Here is a 22,540-nt window from a genome sequence, read left to right as displayed (position 1 = left end):
TAGATATGCCAGTCATTTGTGAGGAAGGAAAACAAGAAAAAAGAGTTGAAAGCCTTATTAAGAAGAAAACTTCCATGAGAACAGTTTGCTGGACAAGATCTGCTTATATACAGTTTAAAAAAAGAAGAAAAAAAATAGCTTCAAAGTTTAGGCTGACATACTTTGCCTTTTAAGAGATTACATCTGTATCTTCAGGACACAGCCTCAGATTCAATATAGTTCCTTCAAAAATCGTTCCTAGTCAGCTTGACAAGAGTGTGACTGCATCGGGAAGTTATTTCAGAGGAATCCTGCCATGCCTGTGTGGCTGCAATTGTTACCAGGGCTGGCTCTGTTCATATTCTGTTTGAAATGGCTTTTCCTTCTAGGAATGGAAACACATAAACAGTCACCTAACATTTTAACAACATCCAAAGTCTTTAGCAGAGCAACACTTGGCAAGCTTTCCCCCTCTCTCTGAATGCTGAGTTTACACAAGAACCTTAAACTCCTGGGTGTTCTCTATACAATATAAAAAGTTGATTTTGGATTCTTAGAGGAAATTTCCATGGAGCTTTCCCATATTTATTCTTTTTGGATGAAAGAACTGATATTTCAGAAATCCATTTATAGAAATAGATTGTTTCTTGGTAAGTCAGCAAAAGTTGTCATACATATGGACATGCTTTGAGCAACTGAAGAATTTATTACCTTAGGAACGTATTTTTAAATGACGGCTAGAAAATGCGCACCAAAAAGCGACCACCTGGTAGAGATTCTGAGATAATGCACTTACAGATAGCCTGATTACTGCAATAAAACCACAACTCCATTACATTTCCAGTGTAAGCCTTTAGAGCTTTTCTCTGTATAGGTCCAAATTCCTTTTCTGCCCTACCCCCTGGAGAAGCCTCTTTCTTTCCTCATCCTCCTCAATGGTTGTGAGGAAGACTAGTGAGACTGGTCTTCTAAATTATGTTTCTGGAAATATGTGGTGTAGGCAGGTGCATGTTACAGGTATGTTATCGGATCTGAACTGTTTAACTCTAGAATAACACATTCATGAAAACTGGTGCATTTTACGCTGAATATTCAGCTTAAACATGCTGAATTTTTAAGCTGAATGAGCAAGTAAACGCAATCTTGAGTTGAGTTTGAATTTTACAAACAAATGTCAATTACCCAGGCAAGTTTCAAACCAGTGAGTCAGATTACTTTGAAGCTGGCTCTCTTGAGAAATGTTTCTTAATCAGACGCTCATCTGGTCAGCCATGAATGTTTACTCTATAATTGCAAAATACTGCTTCAGGATGAAAAACATCTTGCCTGAGCCACTGTGTCTTTCTATAACTGTAACCACATCATGTGAGCCCGTACAGTCTTCTCAAAAGATGTAACAGAGTCGCAGAAGATGATCTCATTTAATGATCCCATGAGACACCTATTTTGTAAGCCCTAAATTAATTTCCATTATTCCTTGCCTGAAGACATAGCTTGTTAGCCAGGGGCTTGACACTCACTTCACAATCTAAATAAATCTAATAGAAAAAACAAACCCTTGCACATTTAAACTGCATAGGAAGATATTGCCTTGCAGCTTCTAGTGTGATAAATATAAACTGCAGCACTTGGGTAATTTTTAACTTATTTGCCTATGTAAACAAGTCTGTTTCTAATAAGATCTCTGAGCTATGAAATATCAAATGTTTTCTGAACTGTAAGAAGAAACAGTAAAAAAAATATTCTGAAACAAAAAACATTCTGAAAGAAAAAAATCACTTATCAGTAAAGACAGCATTTAGATATGAGTCAGCTTAAAACAGATACAGTTCTTACTGATGAACAATTACAATTCTCTCTCATGAGCTGTAACTGAAAAAATCAATTAATAAAAACATGAGAATGTATAGATTAAACAAGTTTATATCTTTTACTCCTCCTTCTGTATGTTACATTCTCTGTGAGTACAATTCACAGAGGATGCTGCTTATGAGGGATGCTAGTATATAATGCTTAATACTAAATGAGTCAGTCTAGAATAGAATTTCAAACCAAATGAAATTGATTGCTTTGCACAGTTGATTTTGGAATAATTTAAAAAAGGTTTTTCTTAGCAAAAACCAGATCTCTGTAACAGACCACAGTGGAAGATCACAAAGGAGAGGTATTTACTAGGCAGCAAAGTGTCTGTCAAAAGGAAAATTCAGTCCTTTCCTCCAACACCTCTGATAAACACTGGCATCAGCTGGGTGCTGGGCGAAAACGAGAGCAGATAGTGAGATAAGATGAACATAATAGTTGGGAATTTTACAGGGAAGAATAAGCATCTGACTTAGCAGATGACATTTTGCTCATAAGTAAAAATATATACATGAGATCCTCATTAGAAAGAAGACTGTACAAGTTTTTCAGCCATATTTACTTCAATGAGCCATTAAAAGCACGTATTTGAAAGTAGTGAGGCAATTCAGCAGGACTAGAAATAAAACCAGACTTCTATAAATATCTTGTACATCTCTCCAGTCACGCACAGAAAGCACACATGTAGTTGCGGAAGCAGGAGACAGATGAATATAGCCAAGGCTGACTTCAGTAGCTCAAGAATACAACTGAATACCAAGAGACATATCAGTTAAAACATGATTTAATATTATTTAAAATGCCATACATTATTTAGCAGCACAACTGCAGTGAAAAACACAATATTAAGTACTAAATTATGGGATGTCCTATAAAGCTATGTAATTTTTAAGTTAAATGATAAGGGACAGAAATCATTTCAGTAGTATAATCTGCCTTGAATTTGCTCATTTTCTATGAGGAAATGAACACTTCTTGGGGAGCAAAAAAAATCAGTCTCCATTCCAATACTGGTAAATAAAATCGTACTTTCAAGAACATACAAATATAAGGATGCTCAATGAACACTTGGATCATCACTGTCGCTGCTCAGAATAGCAAAATATTTCATCAGAATTTCACTACCCGTGTGCCAGAATAACAAGCTTTTTAAAGTAGAACAAAGGAAAATCCACAGGGAACATGCACTGTTAGATGCACTGGTAGTTTTATTTTGCAGTCATTTGCTGACTTGAGAGAGTTCAGCTTGCTATTCCAAAGTCTGCACAATGTATGCATTACTGCTATCATGCCTTGCTTTTGAAAGCTTTTTATATCATATTTAAAGCTAAAAGGAAAATAAAACATAAGCTTGTGATGACATATATTAATGATTCAAACAAATTCACAAAGTTTTAAAGTCTACTCAATTGTCATTACAGGAGAGGATAAAGAGTGGCTTAGTTGCATAAGTGAATTCAGAATTCCTTGTTTCCCAATATATATGCTAACTGGATGCTATAGTGTGATTTGTTTCAAGTTAACTATAAATTTATCAGTGACAGAGCTATGTGAACTAGGATTTTAGTCTTAATATGTAGAGGAGAAAAAATAAGGAATTTTTCTAAGTCCTCTGCAGGAAATTCTACCAAATAATAATAAAAGGAAGACAAAAAGTTGGAAGTGCTCCTTCTCCCTGTCCCTAACTCACTAATCAGTTTTTTTCCCCATGTCTGCAGTGTGCTAAGGATCAGACTGAAGAATGAGGATCAGGAGTCTGAAAACTCTAAAGGGAGCTGGTGAATTGTTTCAGTTGCCTTTGCAAGCTGTGTCTCAACAGTCACAGACCGAGAGCTGAACTGTTGCCTAATTTAACAGGGTTTGGTTTCTTTTCCACAGGTCTGGGGGGAAAGTGAGAAGTACATGCATGTGCAGAGGTAGTCCTTGTGCAATATCTTATACAGTACCGGATATCTTTGCTTAGGCAAAGACTTAATTTCCATTTCAGCGCTTCCTTCAAGGGCAATAAAATTACTGTGGTGTTCAATACTGAGGGAGGGGACGGGTGGCGGGGGGGGGTGGGGGAAGGAGATGAATTCTCTTGCTAGGAGAGGCACCTGAAAGCCAGATTGTTAAACAGGTTTAAGTAAGCATTCTTGAGGTCTTTTTGAACTTTTTAATGTGCATAGAAGTGGGAATTCTTGTTTTCTGCAGTTGGCCAGATGGTCCTGACTCATTCTGTCAGTCATAAGGCCAAAATGATTTTTACATTAACAACAACAAAACCTTGAAGCCATAAGTCTTCTCCCTCAAATACCTCCTGCTGAAGATTTGTGAGCAGTCATTTGTTCCCTTTCATCTTGCAAGCTTCTTATTTTCCATCAATGCCTTGACTGTAAAAACCCATTTCTGTTAACAGAGCTATGCACAAACAGCCCATTTATCTCTTCTTTTGCCAGAAAATCGTACAGAAGACTCCAAAGCGTTGTTCCAGTTTGCACTTGAAGGCTCTGGTACACACAAGGCTCTCTAACAGTAACCGTCATAAATCTCATACTATGTGAGCTGATGTTCAAAGGTGCGGAGCAAAACAGAAACACATATCCTTCTTTCATACTACTTCCTCATCACTCTATAAATACAGATATTTTATACAGAATAAAATTCCAGTAACCAACCTATGAAACAATAAATTTCTAAGGAAAGAGGACACTTTGATGATACTGATCATTTTTAAGATGTCTGCAAGTAAATTATTCTGAGACTAAAGATCTATTCTTCTCTAGTCTTGTAACATGCAACTAGGATTCCAAAAACGTTAACAAGATTAAAAATGTACCCATGTTTTAATACAATTAAAACAACTATTTGCCCTCTCAATGCAATACAAATTATTATTTAATGGACACCAAAAGCGTAATTTGAATTATCATTGCAGTTTTGGCTTACATTCAGCTATGTCAGAAAACCCTTACAAAAATCTGCCAAGTGGAAAATAAGATACAATTACTTTTATTTGAAGTATACACTTACCTTGGCCTCCGAAATGCTAAACCATATTGCTGGCAAGCCAGTCCCACGGTGGGAGTATAAACAATAGGCATGAACCTTTCAATATCAGAAGTCAGCACTTTATAGAAAAGCTTTTCATTTCGATCCTGAAGACTCATTAGTAGAATGTATCTGTGGAGAATTATATATAATTAGACACCAAGCGAACATATAAACTTCAAAACACATAGGTGTTTAGATAATCAACTGAAGCTATGTTTGTTCTATAACATCTTCTTTCTTAAGAGTATCTGAGCTCTTCCTTGTCTTACTAGCACAGAATGGTTCAGACACAAAAGATAACAAACTGGTTGAGACAGAGAGAAGCTGAAAACATCACAAAGTTGACAAACATTACCTATCAAGGAAGATAATCCCTCCAAGGTATAAAACATTATGCTGCAAGTGAGTATTTGGCCTGTCAGAACCTAATACGTTCAGATCAGTTGCTCCACTTGAAATGAGACCACCACTAAGTAAAACTTAAAGCTTACTTTCTTGCCCCCAAAAATTAAACAAAAAATGTTAGCTTTTGCTACTCTTGCCTTGACAGAAATTTCTCTTAAGTCCAGACTAATACCTCAAATGTCTACCTGAGTACTGCAGACAAAGCTTTTAAAAACAAAGCATACACATACGGCCTTTCATCCCTGAAGTCTATGTTAGTCATTAAATCTGCAATGTTTTATCTCTTAATGGAAATCAAGTTCTGATGGCATTTGAAGAATGTCTATATTTAAAAAGAAAACCAATGAGGAAAAAAAAAATAATCAGAGAAACAAGAATGAAAAGAGTTCATGCTTAACTTGATCTACTTTTGACTACCATTGTGGAGACAGTGTTCTCACAGGAGAATGGATGATTGGTACATAAACTCTGAATAATCCTGAAAGATACAGCAAGGCTGTGAGAGGCCCAAGGAAGCTTAAGCAAGCAAGATAAGAAGAAGCTGGAATTCACTGAGTTAATGAGAACTGTGGACTGTTGGCAAGCTTTCAAGGTCAAGTTCTCACACCTGTGCTTAACCAATTATATGTAGTCACTAAGGGTCTTCAAGACATGTACCCAATCATAATATGCCAAATCACTGTAACTGCATGTAAGAAATAGTACATAAGGGGTTAAGGCTTTGTAATAAATGGCTTTTGTCTGATCATATTGATCTCTGACTGGGTCCATGTATTTTCTGTGGCAAACCATCACTTTAATCTTAAATAAATATACTACTGCTCCAACATCCCAACCAGGAAGCCATATTTCAATGCTGAGAATGACAGATGATACAAATCTACGAGTGACTTCAGGTTATGACAGTTCACGCAAGTATGACCCCAGTCACTTTGTGAACAGTTAATATTTAGGAATTCGATGATCCTAAAGCTCACCTCTCTCTAGTTTTAGTAAGGTTAAGTATTACTTAAGAAATTAAGTAGTTTTCGATATCAAAAAGCTTCCATAAAAACTTCCACTTAATTTGTGCATATAATTTACATATGTTGTTTGGGGGGGTTGATTTTGTTGGTGGCTGTGGTTTGTTTTTTTTTCCATTTACAATGATTTACTACTACACTCCAGAAGTTTGATATTCCTATTATTTTACTACACAAGTGTTGAGGAAATGTATACAACACATTCATTCCAAAAGCCTGGAGGTTTGTGTGCTTAAATAGTATTTACATGACCTTTCATTCAGCATGCTTATGCATTATACGCACCAATAAAATCTAATTCATGCTTTGGGAAGACAGAAATATACTCAGGTAAATGTCTAACAATGAACAGCTTAGTAAATCTGCATTTGTTTTGTTCACACTTAGCTTGTTTATTCCTGTATAAGGGAAGCATTTGTGTCACAATCTGCTATATAAACCTTTAGCAATCGCTATAAGCAAAGCTAATACAGTCCATTTAGCTGTACTGTAATGAAGTGACAGAAGTGAGGCAAAATGGTTTCCCTCTCTTTGTGTCACCAAGGGCACTTTAGACCCTAAGCGGATAAAAATCTAGAAACCAGAGTTGAAGATGTACCCTGAATACCATCACCATAAGATATCCTGAGCTACCTTCCATCATACACATTAGTTTTGACTGTTCTCCAAGGTAAATTATATCCTGCACTTGTAGTTTTCAGCTACAGATATATACATACATACAAATTTTTGTTTCCTGCTATTGCGTTTCCCTACTAACCTTTCATTTTTCCAGTATTTCATTACGATATAGCATATCTTTCAATGTCCTTGAATTCTTGGAGCATTTTAATCATAATCATAGATCATAAAATGGTTTGGATTGGAAGGGGGCTTTAAGATCATCTAGTTGCAACCCCTTGCCATAAGGCAGGGACCCCTTCCACTAGACCTGGTCGCTCAAAGCCCCATCCAACCTGGCCTTGAACACTGCCAGGGATGGGTCAGGCACAGCTTCTTTTACAAAAGTAATTAAAAGGGTTAGCAAAAGGCATCCTCAAGGGCTTCAAAACAAAAAGCTATTTGGCAAAATTCCCCATTTTGTTTTTACTGTCCTACAGCATTAAATTGAGGGGTTATTTTCTTATCTGCATTTATCATACTACTTCTGTATTTAGAATATGCTAAAGAAAATGCAACAATAACTGCATACTATTTATATCTTCAACTATTACATACTTGGCCGTACCCAAATCAGCATAAGAAATGATATAAGAAAGTGAAAAACATTTCTAGAAAAGAAAAATTTTGATCAGAAAACTACTTTTCAGTGGCAGATATAAAATACCACTTCTTTCTTGGCACAGTAACTTGCTCAGGGGTACTGACTTTGTCAAAAATTCTTTTGTAAGTGGAAAACCAAAAATGCTTCACACTCAATGTGGTGCTGGTTATAATGCATTAAACAAGTATGCATCTTTTAGCAACATCCAAGTAATTTACACAACTAAAAGCATGACGTGGTTTTCAGCATTGTGTTAAAAAAAAAAAGATATTTTTAAAACAAAGTATTTAATGGAATCTTTTACAGAACCTCACATTTAATTGAAAACATAGTGAAAACAAGCAATAAACACTGAGAACAATCATTTGTGCTATAAAAAGGGAGAAGAATATTATCTGTCCTCAGACATGGAGTCTTGAACAAAATTTCAGGGAATAGCTTCAGAGGATAAAAACCAAGGCCTGGCAAGTAAGAGACAGGAGATTGCCAAGCATTCAAATTTCAGTATGTCACTTCTCCCCCTTGCCTTTACTTCACCTAAGAACTTTTCTTGTTAGTCTGCTATTACAAAGGGAATGAAATACAATAGCATCAAAAGGATATAAACCAAATATCATCAAAATCCAGAAGAAAACTGATATAAAACTATTGGAAAATTACTGATAATTCCTTAGGATAACTGCCTGTACTATCACTGACATGCATTTTACAAGACAAAATGGAATAGTAAAAAAAAAAAAACAAAAACCCAAAACCCACCAACAATGAAAAACAACAACAAAAAATACAAAAGATTTGTTTGCTCTTATCTTGCAAAACATGAAAGCAAATTACGTGAGAGCATTCACAACTTCCTTGGGCAACCCATTCAAGTACCTCATCGCCCTTACAGTAAAAAACTTCCCAAATATCCAGTCTAAACTTCCCCTGTTTAAGTTTGAACCTGTTACTCCTTGTCCTATCACTACAGTCCCTAATGAAGAGTCCCTCCCCAGCATCCCTATAGGCCCCCTTCAGATACTGGAACGCTGCTATGAGGTCTCCATGCAGCCTTCTTTCTCTCTTCCAGGCTGAACAGCCCCAGCTTTCTCAGCCTGTCTTCACACGGGAGGTGCTCCAGTCCCCTCATCATTCTCATGGCCCTCCTCTGGACTTGTTCCAACAGTTCCATGTCCTTTTTATGTTGAGGACACCAGAACTGCACACAATACTCCAAGTGAGGTCTCACGAGAGCAGAGTAAAGGGGCAGGATCACCTCCTTCGACCTGCTGGTCATGCTCCTTTTGATGCAGCCCAGGATACAGTTGGCTTTCTGGGCTGTGAGCACACATTGAAGCTGGCTCTTGTTAAGTTTCTCATCGACCAAAATCAACATTGAGTAAGAATAAAGACAACTTAGAACATACAGGGGGAAAAAAAAATACAAATTCAATTACTTGCAGAATCCATTGCAGCTTTTCCAAATTAAGTTAAAGGAACAGAATTATTTCCTGTTATTGGCTTTCTTTTTGCCAAGCATACCAGGCAATGTATTTGCTGCTGTTTCAGATTCATTTTGTGTATGAAGTCTTGGTATTTCAGAATACAGCAATTCTATGCTGCAAGTCAGCAAAAGACTTTCAGCTGTGCCAAAACATGTCATGCCATGCTACTATCAGCTTAGCTTTATGAATTTACACACACCCTCTTGGCAGTCAAAACCACGGCAAGATACAATTCTTCCAGTGTCAGATGCTGTGATACACAGCATTGTTTCATCAGACAATACCTTTTTGTCTAAGGTACTTAACAGCTTCCACCTCTCCAGTATTCAAATGCTTGTGCTTAACCTTTTGTATTTGGACATAAAACACACAGCTATGCACCTACTATCAAACCCATGCTCTAGGACAAAAACAACAGCTTCCCTTTATCTCTTTTCAATCCTTGTTCCTATGGAAGCAAAGACTATGCCAGATGCATACTGGAAGAAATGTGGTTTTTTTTTCTAGAATTAGTAGATTTACATTTAGTAGAAAGCAACAGCTGCAAGCTCTTACTCAAGGCTGTCCTTGAGCACCTGCCTGTAAAAGGAGCACTTTATACAGTCAATGTTTTCTAGCATTCTCCATCAGCGAAGGTATTCAAGGAGTAACTGCGACAGAATCACAGTCACTCTTCCCTTTAAAATGCTATGCTACAAGTATAAGTACAGGTGACCAGAGTTTGCTTATTGCCTTGAAGGACTGAGCTCCCACACATGGTAATGCATGTGTTCTCTGATCAGGGTTTCTACTGACATACTCCAATGCAAATCAAGGGTCTGACAATTTCAAACACAGCTGCAAAAATCACATTTTGCATGTGCAAGTTTTGGCACAGTCATCACACAAATGGTTTTTGTCTCTGCAGAGGAGCCCAAGATGTCATCATTGACAGCCTTCAAAGGAAGTATCTTGTGCATGTAAATGTTACCAAGCCTTTCCATCAGTGGTCTTCAATGTAAACCTACAGATGTAACTCAAAAAAAATGTATTTTGCTAAAAACTGGACAAACCAACACATCAATATAGTGCCCTACTAACATAAGGGGAAAATACATCTTTACCAAAGCATAGCACGATGTGAATACTCAATCTAGGCCTGCTGACTGTTTGTACAAAATATTCATATGATTTCTTGTAGAAACAATTTCATTGGAGGGAAAGGAGGTGTGGATTTATATAAGCGCTTATGGACCAACCTGATAATTTACCCAAATTTGTATTATTCCAAGATTACCTCTGAAAGCTTATTTCCTAATTGTTATGGATCTGTGTTATGAAATTATAGCCTAGCTGACGTCGGAAGGAACCTCTGGAGACCCCTCATCCAATCCCTTACTCAAAGCAGAGTCAACTAGAGCAGGTTGTCCAGGACCATGTTCAATCAGGTTTTTAACATCTCCAATGATGGAGACTCCAGCCCAGTTTATCGAGGATTATAAATGTAGCCACACTGTTTATTCATACAAAATGGGAAGGAGAAGATACAAATACCTGGACCTGTGCAAAGCTGCACAGTACAACATAACTTTCTTACTAAAAAAGGCATTACAGGACAAACTGGCTTTATGGTATAAAATGGTGAGCTACAGTCTAATGCTCAAGACAGATGGATGCAATATAATGTTTGCACTTCTATTTTAGAAATGTCTGGTCACAGGAGCAGGAAACAAATGTCTTCCTTACCCAACTATTTATTTGGAAAAGAGAAAATGCAATAGAAGACTCATAGGTGGAAAATAATGACATTGAGTTTTTAATTAATCATATACAGACATTAACAGGGACAGATTTGGGGGAAAAAGCCTGCATCTTATTTACATTTATTTGTAAACATATTTATACATACTTTTACTTGTGTATTATTTGTCTCCATTGTATGTGGATTAAGTTAAAAATGTTCCTTCCCTCCCTGATTCTCAAGACAGATTTTTCTTTTCTTTCTTTTAACACAATGGAGCAAGTTTTCTGCAAAGTATTCCCATAATACAATTTTGTATCATTTGCTTATTGAAAATAATAAGTTCATGATAACAGCACTGGAATATTACCGTTTAAAGTAGAGGCCAATTTTCTTAAGAAAGCATTTTAGCACAAGTATAAAGTTACCTTAATGATTCTAAATCATCAACCACCATTGCTCAGGAAAAAAAACCCACAAAATTTCATCTGTAGTACCACTGAAAAATATAAGGGACTTATGGTTTGATAAATAGGATAAAGTTTCATAGCCATACTTTACCTGTCTAGGTCACATGTCAGCCTTTCAAAATTCTGAAGAATACTATAAACCTGGGCATCTTGTCCAAGAAAACAAGGTGGCAATAATCCATGAATATTCAACTGCTGCCTCTCCTCCAAGGTAAAAGCCATGCCCTGAAAAGAAAAATAAAAAACAGCTATACTTATATATGACATAAACCTTTTAATAAAATACTGCAGCAAAATACAGCACAGGTAAAGTCAGCATCAGAAAAAATATTTAATATTAAACAGATTTAATTATGCAATGATTTTGGGGAAAGTTTTTATTGAGTCATAAGAGAACAGGCCTGTATAGTACAAAACTCCATCCCAGCAAAGAATGAGTTAAGGTATTCTGACACTGCAGAACTGTTACCTGCAAAATAAAGTTACAGCTGAAGAGAGCAGCAGTGTATTCTCATTCACTCATTTTTCTGGCTATCTTCTAAACAAAAAGCATTTTCATCTTCAGTGTAAACATTTTGCTTTTAATATTTGGAAATTTTTCAAGATATCTCAAATGTTCATGCAAATTTTTAACACAACTCTGTGGTACAATAAAGTCATCGCTATCATTTTATAGTCAAAGAGCCTAATGAAGTCAGTCAACAGAAAAACGGTGATAGTGAGTTCAATGCAAACTTAGTCTGCTTTTTCAAATTCACATTCAGTTACAGTAAGAAAAATCTGTACAGAATTACTGAATTTCCTTATTACATCCAGAAAAGACATTTAAAAGTATTTAGTATGTTACATGAACAGTCAGAAAATGCTTAATACATAAATCCAACTTGTGGACTGGCAGAGACTGCTAAATAGATGCTCTAACAAGGTCTGTCTGGTCTAACAGATCTTCAGAAATTTGCAACTGTTGTAAGAGGATGCCTTAACAACAGAAACATTACCATGGGTTTAGCACATTAGTACCAAGTACTCTGACTACTGAAGCTTTACTTTGTGATAGTAACTACAGCCAGGCAGGACTAACAGACACGATCAGACATTTGACAGTTTCAAAGAATAAAAAGGAATGTCAGAGGAGTTTCTTCCATAAATGACCTATGAAATCTCCATCTATTTGTTTCACATTATACCCACTGGTTGGTGGCTCCACAGACATGTTTGGCCCTCCTTTGGCATCACGCCTACAATGCTTCCACACCAGAATCGGTACTGGCAGATCACCCTTCATTTGCACTACTCTTGCCTTTTCAAGAGAACAAATTCACAGTCCTTTACCCAATGCCATTACTGCCTTTTGCACACCTATTGGGTAATACATGATAAATTCGTAACAGTCAGTCTGCTTAACTGGACAGGCTTCTCCCTACTTCCACCTCCCTTTCCTCAAAGAACACTCACCTCACAGGTCTTACTTTCATGTAACAAAAACATACTATCAAAATCTTCCTGTCTCTTACTACATTATACTTCTTAAAGTATTTTTAATCTAAACAATTTTCAAATGCTAATATTACTGTTGCTTGAAAAAAGTAGACAAAAAAAACAGGAAAAAGAAATTTCATTATGAACGCTTTACCAAACATCAAACATTTCCAGAACATGCTTCTCCCACACATAAAAATGAAGGAAACCAAGTTTAATAAACATCAATAACTGTTTTCCATGCACACAAGATTTCAACGGTTTCCAAAAAGTATACACAAACCCTGTTTTCTCCTGTTTCTACATGAATTATCTGTGTCCAGATATGTCATGAATTTCTTCAGCTGCTATCACATTTGGAAAGACTATGGAAGAAAGGAGAGTCAACACTTCCCACACCTATATTCAGAGTTGACCCCTCTCATCTCCAGTAAACTTCTTCTGGCTTAAAAAAACCCACATAAAACCTGTGCATGTGTGCTCACACGCACACACACACACACTTCAGCATCAGTTCCAAATGGATGGACCTTGGGGAGCTGCACAGCTTCACTGGAATTCTTAGTGCTGGCAATAAAGAGGCAATTCACTTATCCACATCTCTCTTTTCCCCAGTCTCAGTCAAATTTTCTGAAAGAAAAAAATTCAAAAGCCTGTGTTTGCCTTCACTTTAGGAGTAAGATAGAAACTTGAATTACTGTGATAGGGTTTCCCCTCTTACTGGAAAACATATTTCAAACAATCACATGAAAAGCTGATACATCTCGCCAAGTGCCCTTTTAAAAAGGTACTTTGTCTTGGGATAGCATATTTTACACATATTGCTACAGCTTCTACAGTAAGTGCTAATTTCTTTTGGGCATCATACAAAAATACTACACCCATCTGCCCCTCCTATGCTATACATGGTTTTCAAATTCTTTACCTGCATACTCTTCTTTGGCACAGATATAATGAATTTTTTAAATTTGTGAGAGGGAATGTTAGTCCCTTTTTAGCCCTCAGATGCTGTACATGCTCAAAAGAAAAGAGTTATCATTAAAATATATTTCCTGATGATTCAATAAAGAAGGCAATTTTATGCAATAAATGTATGTTCTTTCATCTGCTTATAATAGGAAGAGCTCAACTACATAATTTTTGTGGTTTATGTCTAGATTTCTTGCACTAGCCTTACAGTTTTTCTTTTCTACATCAGAATTATTTTTTTCCTGTTTGAAATGCTGTTTCCCAGCCATCCAGCAGAGAGGGCTCTAGGTCCAGCTTGCTTTACCCAATCCTTTCTCTTCCTGAGATCTGGATTTTGTGTGCACCTGGATAGGACAGACTTCAACCACCTAAAGTGCACGCAAACTGTAATAAGAGATGTGGACATATTTATTTTGCACTCTGTATTACAAAGAAAATGTCCATGAACAACAACGTAACAGTCTAAAAGCAGAAGCCTAATTTGTTTTGATTTATTCACTGCTTTATGCCACCAAAAGGTAACATATATATCATAGAGATTAAAATTAGAGTTATTATTAAGCCTCCCAGGTAAGATTTTGCAGTTCTTTAAGGACTGTTTCATACGCTCTAGTTTTGGTAAAGCTAAGTTGCTCTTCAGTCCCTTCATGATCATCCTTTCTCACAAAACTTTTGTTTGAACTGTTGGGTTGAGGTTTTTTATTGCTCCTTAGATACAAATGCCACCTCATATTATCAACTGTACGGAAAGCTCTCTGGGTTTTTTTTTATTTCATTTCAAGAAATTAAACTCATTGTAAATACATTTAATCTAGAATTTATCTCTCCATTTTTAGTATTGTGGAGTTTTGTAAGTGTAGCAGTGATTTCTATTACTGCACATTGCTCAGTATTCTGTCATTATTTAACCACTATCAGTTTATCAACTCAGTTCTTAACTGTCCTCTTATATGTCCTCTGCCCAGCCTCTCTCTTCCCCTAAAAGCCCTCAACCAAAAGATTGTTTTAGTGTAGCTCAATATGCACCAATTCTCTTTTCAGCTGCAGTAATGAAAAGCCCTAATACAGAATAAACAGCACAACATCATATTCTATCAGATACCTTTATGCACTGGCTTTCAACTGAATTCTCAAGCAGTGATTGAAAAGACAGAGAGCACATTCAAAATATTTCAGGAGTTGTCCCAGCCACTGTTCATTGTCATCAGAGACAAGTCTTATCCTCAATACAAATTAGATTGCAATGACATAGACCTTGTTCAGGTAGCGTTATCTGAAAGCTCATGTAATTGCTAAGTTTATGTAAACTTCTTAAGAAAAAGAGAGTGCACTAAAGTAATGTGTGCATCCTATCTATGTGCTGCTGAGATTCAGCTTCACCAAAGGGTAGCCAGAACCATCTCCAAACAGTATTCATTGCAGGGATACCCCTCCCATTTTTTTCCAGACCTAGCCCTCTAGGCCAAAATTTCCATTTATAGAAGCTCCTATTCATTTAGAAAAAAAGTTTATTTCCTTCTGTCCGCCTCACTGTAGGTATGACACAAAGCTATTAGCTTAGCATCATGCAGAAGGAGGCTGACTTAGAAGATGAAACCATGTCCTCATCCAAGGTTCTCTGTGTGACTCTTCCCCCAGCTTCTGGTAGAAGATCAAGGTATGTAAGACTTCAGGTCATCCCTGGGACTCAGGAGACAACCACCACCAACATCCAAATTCAAGTACCCACAGATATATATTTGAACTGACTGGATCTGCAAAGGGAGGAAGGAAGAAGTGAAGAGGAAGGTAAAAAGGTGTAGCAAAGAAGTATATCTAGAAGTACTGTCTATTCTACAGGAAAAAAATCTCTGCTGATCTAAGATACTATCACAGAAAAATCACAGTACCTAGAATATTCTGGGGACAACAGACAAGTAAGTTCCTCATTGTCTCAGAGACCATTCAAAAACTAAGAAAAAAGAAAACAAAACCAAAAGTCTCCATTAAAAAACTCATTCTGTACATCTGAATCATAGCAGTGCAGTGAACCAATTTCAAAGATACTGTGAAGGAAACACCCCATCTGAGGGACTCAGAAATGCACATCTGTTTCCATGGCTGGAAGGGGACTGTTGGCTCTATGCCACCTCTTGCAGCCTCCCACCGCAGCAGTTGGTAACCCTGAGCAGAGTTAAAGAGGCCAGGGAGCACTCTGCCAGATAAAGCTACAGAAGATCCCACAGCTGCCTGAAATACAAGCTGTTCAAGATCGGAATCAATTCTTTGAACAAACAGACTTACAGAAGCCTGCAATTCCATATTCCTAAAAAAAAAAAAATAATAAAAGAAATACAAACTAATGCTTTTGGCTGACAGATTGAAAACATCCTCCAGTTACTGGACAGGAATATTTTCCTCAAGATGTCCCAAATGAAAAATCGGTGGCATCACTACCAGTTGCCAGTGACACATCAATCCATACTGCTCACACCACTTTATGCACAAGGTTGTCTCCAGGAGAAATTCAACAGCAGAACTAGACACAGTCCTTGGGAAAACATGATCTTTGGTATGCATAACTGCTTGCAAGCAATTCTTTTGCTGGTCAAGCTTTTGCTTCAGTAATTTTGGCTCCTCATACTACTCTAATATTGTTAAGAAGGAATCCAAGTCAAAATTAATGAAACAATTTTATTTTGCTTTATTTTACAAAAAAAAACTTCTTAGGCTAAGGAAACAAAAAAAAAGCCCTTATGTATAGACTTGCTAGGTATGAGCTACATGAAAACAGTGTCAGGTATTCAAAATACCATGAGCCTCTTTAAGATCAGAATATCAAAAAACCAAACAATCCCCCCACCAAAACCAAACCAAAACAAAACCAACAACCAGACAACCCTGCAAAATCTTGTATGTTCAAAGAAATTTTTACAAAATGTCTATAAAAATATGGCACATGTGAATTATCAAGTGTTTTAAGCTACATTTAAGAGTTTGGGGATTTGCATATCACTGAGGTATTTCCTATAATTTGTATTTTTAAAAAATCGCCTTACAAACAGGCAAAAGCAAATTTCTACAAGTATTTCCCCTCCATTTTGCATTTTTATTATCTGAACATGACTTCAGGGAAAACAGATAAATACACCATGTCCAAGCTCATTTGAAGTCACAATATGCCAGGAAATAGTTAGAATAACTAATCAGAGCACACACTGTGTAAGAAACTCATCCTGCTAAAAACAAACGTGGCTCATGACAAAGTGCTTGGGTTGGAGCAGTATATATGACTAAAGATGTTAGTGCTAGTTTCTCTACCCTTCCTTGTCATGACTGCCAAAAACATTACAAGCCCAGGCAACTAATGCAGCTATCTGGATGAACCTTTCTTCTGCAACACACCCTATAGGCCAGACTGCTGATGTCTTCAGGCATCTTTCTTTAGGACCTGAGGAAAAAAAAAAATGCCCTGCAACTTGTCAATTTACATTAACTTAGACCTTCATATTTCTTCTTAGAAATGATCTGTGGTAAAAATTATCTGCAAAAGAAGGGCTTGAATAGCAGAATCCAATTTAGACTAAGGAAAACAAATCAGGATTATTAAAATTTTAGAGAACCAAAATAATCCTTTTCATGGCATTCATGGAGACAAAGGAGAAAGACAACAAATACCATTACAAGTTGATAAGAGGAAAGGATCTGATGACCACAGTTTGAAGATGGGCAGCACTGAGTTAAGAAATGAAAAGTGAATATGAAAAGACAAGCTTTCTGTTGCAACCTTCTGGCAACCCACAGAGAAAAAAACTCAACAAATTTTCAGAAGCAAAGAAGATCAATGACCATCTGTAATGCAAACATTACCTACGGCATTATTAGACTGCAAATAGAAAACTCAGGGGTGAGACAGAACTTCTATCTTCCAAAAAAAGGTTATTTTTCCCCCCAAACTATGCTTAGATCTCCATTAGGGTATTTAGTGAGGCACACTGGTTAGATCTAGATTACACATTTTGGATTAATGTTTAAAACCAGTATACAAACTGGTGATGAGGAATCCATTACCACCTTTGGCAAAGGATCTGTCATTTTGTTTTCCTTGTCGTTTTGTTTGTACCTTGGTTTTCAGTCAAGATCTCCAAACTAGCAGAGAATCCTGGTACTAAGTACCCACACTGAAGTTTGAAAAGCCAACTACACACAGGTAACTACCCTGGCTGGGAGGAGGAAGGAGAAAGCCAAAAAAGGAGAGCTGGTAAAGCATAAACAGAAAACTCAGTTTAGATAAAGCGTCTGTGCTCCTTTTGATAAAGAAAAAAAATATACTATATTTGATGGGCACAGCACTGACCATACAAGAAAAGAAGGAACTGTCCCAGTTTCAGCTATAAAATGCCAAAAGTCACAGGTTTTGGTCTATGCACATTTTTGAATGCAGCTTTTTATCAAGTATTTAAGTTGGAAGAACTATATCCTGACACTTGGTAGCTGTTTTTTCTTTTTTTTGGAGACATGATAGATGTGCTGCAGTGTGATGAATGCACTATTTTCTTTTAATTTTCAGGAAAGTCAAGAGACCTGAAGTACATTCACACCCCAACTGTAAGTCTGTAAGAGTTTCAAAAGCAAACTGAAAAGGTCAGTTCAACGGGGAAACTGAAGCAAAAGTCAAAACCAGCTTCCAACAAATAAAGCACAAACAAATACAGTAGCTAATAAACACACCCAGGGACTTATGACTCAAAACAAATGCAGATGGCCACAAGGAGTTCAGACTTCTCTTGGCAAATTCATCATGGGAACGTGTGGGCAGCTTGGCAGCCTTGCAATGAGCTGATTACAGTAACTGCATACAAGCGTGATTCAGATTAGCACATCAGAAATGTCACGTCACAGCATTCTTTTTTTAGCACTCTTCCTTTAACCTACTGTAAACTATTATCTGCAAGTAAGCAAACAAGCATATTTGAAGAAACTTTTTGCATATTATACATATACAAAATAACTTTTTTGCATTGAGTAACTCTCTTCACCTTGAATTTGTGAAGGCTGTATTACAAAAACAGCAGACAACAACAAGCTGCAACAGTAAAACAAGTCACCAAGTTAATCGCATATAAAAACATATTGCACAGTATCTTATAATATAGGATGGGACCAAGTCTAGTTAGACACCTGATTTAGGAGTTCATATGAAATCTAGGCACATATCCTCCCATGATAATTATAGGATATATAGTATTGCTTAAAATAAAATTCCTAAGGATAAATACAGCTCACCCTACAACAGGCACCTTGCAGTCAGAAATCCAAATTGCTCCAGTGAATATATTAACTTTGGACCAAATTCAGATTTACACACAGAAGCACCTACTGCCAACTCGTAGCTTGAAGGTACTGAAGAAATCAACATAGCATAGGTCATTATGGCAATGACATTCACAATAAATTAACTGCATAGGAGAGACTTGCACCACCACAGATAAAAGCCAGGTACAATACTCCTCTGTATCTCAAAGGGAACTAATTGCCTCTATGCAGCCTGCTACACTGCCCCGATCATCCTTTTGACTCCCAATACAGATGTGCTATTAAAAATCAACTTACCCTGAATCTTTCAATATTATTCCGCAAATTTTTAATCTGAAAGCAACCAAAAAATTGCTAGAGTGGCACTTGTATGCTTTCAATCAGAGCTGGTTGTCTTAAAAGCAGATTTATTGTGATTTTAAAGCTGTAAAATAATTTATAAAGTGCAACACATAAGGGGACAGAAACACCCAGCACCTTACCTCCCAGGCTCACAGACCTGTACATCTTACAGCACCTGCAGTTGAAATGATTAAGATGCTCAGGGAGAGCTGTGTTAGAGTGAGCTCTGCAGAGATGCTCAGCTTCTTACTTTTCATGAGAGAGCAACAGTTCTGTAGCTTAGTAGGCATGAACTGGTGTGAATGTCCTCTATAGGTCCATGGGTGAAGAAACAGTTTGAGAACATAGGAGACAACAGTGCACCTGCCCAGAGTCAGCATATAAAGCCTCCCATGACCTGCAGAGCTCCAGACACTCGTCATATTGCTGACTCCGAGAGAACTGATAAACACATCACACCCAGAGTCACCAGCTCACCATGGCACACGTTCCCCTCAAGTTGCACAACTCACACCACATTCCAGAAAGGCGGTGGCTGCTGTGTACAGACAAGGACTGCAGAGAGATACCCGATTAAACAAGGGGCCCTGAGGGACTTTCTGAACATCCGACTCAAAGGTGCATTAATAAAAGCTTCTGCTTTCCAGCAAAGAGGGAGGCTCCCACTTGGGAGCTACAATGAACATGTGGATGAACCAGGAGCTGGCTCAATGGGCAGTTATCTGCTAACACAGTAACAGCTTGATTCTGTTAGTAGTAACAGCTAAATTAATAACAAATAACTAATATTGCTTGAGATCTGTCTCCCCTGACTTGATCCTGTAGCAGGGACATCACACAAGTTTACAATGACCTGTGTCAGCTCCTTGGCTGCTCCTAGCAGAGAAGATCAAACAGCAGCATGAAACAGCTTAAACTGTAGAGCCAAAGAAGCTGAAGAAACACTCAGTTGTTGGCTTGTTTGTTGGGTTTGGGGGGGTTGGTTTTTTGTTGGGTTGTTTTGGGGTTTTTTTGGTTTGGGTTGTTTTGTCCCAGGCTATTTCTGAGCCATTTTTATTAATTTAAAACTCCCTTGGGATGTATTGACCCTGAAGGAAGCCTAGTTAGGAAAGCTCTGGCTATGGGAACCATTCTGGAAAGTGACAACAGCAGTTTAAAAAATTGCTTTCCAACTTGTTGAGTGCATTCTCATGACAGCTGTGAATTTTCAACACAGCTTACCTATACTACAGGTTAAAAACACCAGTTGTAGGCCACTGAAAGCTCTAATCCCCTGGATGAGTCATGGCAACCAAATTAATCTTGTTAACTACTGCCTTAGTAAATATTGTCGGTCTTCTGCAGATTATCTATGTGCAGTTGTATTTGGAGATATGTAATTTATAGCCACAGGAATTAAATACTTAATGCATGATGGTGTTCTTTTACAAACAAAGATTAGACCATATCTGAAATTCTACTTAATAAATTAATTCACTTGTACAGTAGATGCTGTGAGTCAATACTGGAATAACTCTAATCAAGGATGCCTATGATGCTATCAGTGGAATAACTAATATGGAATCTCTGTTTATGAAGGGAATTTAGATGACAGCTGATGTGAAATACACTCCTAACTAGAATGACTCCAAATATAATGCCAAATAAAATCTAACTTTAATAATTTTACAAGTAAAGTACAATCTCCAGTATGCAGTCTCCAACATGCAGTATTCATACATCTTATTTGAGGGTCAGTCATGATTTCCATGTATGTAGAAAAGGAATTTCAGTGACTGAAAAAAATTCCATCTGTCTAAAGTACTTAACCAAATACAGGTTAGTAAGCCCTGAAATCCTGAGGGGATTTGATAAACCTGATATGCTTAACAGATTTTATTGTTGCCTTTCAGAGACTGATAAATAATTAACAAATACTTTAAATACTGTAACACATACACTTTAAATATTATAACACAGACTTACTCAGAGCAATGCAGAAGCCAATCTCAATACCATGATCTGAGCTTCTAGTACTACAATGTTATAAATGAAATCTAAAGAAACAGCCTAAGATAATGCAACACAAAAGGATTTGAGCAGAAATAAATGGTAAAAGACAGATTTCTGCAGAACTACTGCCAATAAGATGCAGACTTCAAATTTGTTTAGTGGGCAATTAAAAAAAAAAAAAAAGCTTTTCATACAGATTGGCATATCTTAAAATTGTGTTTTTAAGCATCTTCCTAATTATAGCAACTCAAAAAGAAGTGAATCTTTCCTGTAACAAGCTACTAAGTGTCTCTTGGCTTGCAGGTGCTGACACACAGATGCCTGACATTTATGTTTTCCTTCCATGCCAGTTTCATCCTGGGTAGGTGGTTTTCCTTGACCCACAGCAGCTCCTACCCTCATGCTCCCCAGGCTGAAAGATGACAGCATTGGAACAGTACCAGCATCATCAGCTTGGGAAGATTCTCCCTATTGCACCAATGTGTGACTAGGAGACTAGCCAGCCTGACGAACTACTAAGATTTGACTTGAGAGCAGAGGGTACTGAAAATGCAGCCACAGAGGTGCAGAACCTTCCACTTGGCCTTGTTGAACCTCATGAGGTTCACATGGGCTCACTTCTCAAGCTTGTCGAAGTCCCTATGGATGGCATCATCTCCCTCAGGCACATCAACTGCACCACTCAGCTTGGTGTCATCTGCAAACCTGCTGATGGTGCACTTAATCCCACTGTCCATGTTGCTGATGAAGATACCAAACAGTACTGGTCCCAGTACAGACCCCTGAGGGATGCCACTTGTCACTGATGTCTAGAAACAACAGGGAATAGCTTGTAAGTAATCACAGTATCCTAATCTCTAAATGAACCATCCACACAGAGATGCACTTCCATTACTGACAGTATGTATTTACCAGTATTGGGAAATGTACACAGGGCTATCAAGAACACTGCAGTTTCTACAGAAAAAAAAAAAGAAGAAGAAAAAAAAAAAAACATATGCAGAGTTGCAGACCTTTCCTTGAAACCGCAATCACCAAAGTTTTGCTTCCCCATTCAATGACCCCAGACTTTATCGATGCTGCCACTCTGAAAAGCAACTTTTTCCTCCCCCCTTCTCAGGCCCCTCCGGCTAAAAACAGCTTTGTATTGTAACTGTGAAGATAGAAACCAAAGTTGTTCTAACTAGGACATACAAAAATGAGACAAACATATGATGACACACCAA

General features: G+C 37.3%; 1 protein-coding gene across 1 annotated transcript in view; it reads right to left on the bottom strand.

Moving 5' to 3' along the window:
* The window catches only part of ME1 (malic enzyme 1), a 168,903-nt gene that overhangs the window by 116,813 nt on the left and 29,550 nt on the right, over positions 1-22,540 (bottom strand). The window contains exons 2-3 of the mRNA XM_061358346.1: positions 11,329-11,462; positions 4,852-5,001 (exon numbers count right to left, since the gene is read on the bottom strand). Coding sequence (XP_061214330.1) covers positions 4,852-5,001; positions 11,329-11,462 — 284 coding nt within the window. The remainder of the gene's footprint in view (positions 1-4,851; positions 5,002-11,328; positions 11,463-22,540) is intronic.

Source organism: Neopsephotus bourkii, unplaced genomic scaffold, assembly GCF_033783945.1.
Source record: "Neopsephotus bourkii isolate Nb327-2 ecotype Australia unplaced genomic scaffold, CSIRO-AGI_Nbou_v1 NB_941, whole genome shotgun sequence".
Taxonomy (NCBI): domain Eukaryota; kingdom Metazoa; phylum Chordata; class Aves; order Psittaciformes; family Psittacidae; genus Neopsephotus; species Neopsephotus bourkii.
This window is presented reverse-complemented; position numbering and strand designations above follow the sequence as displayed.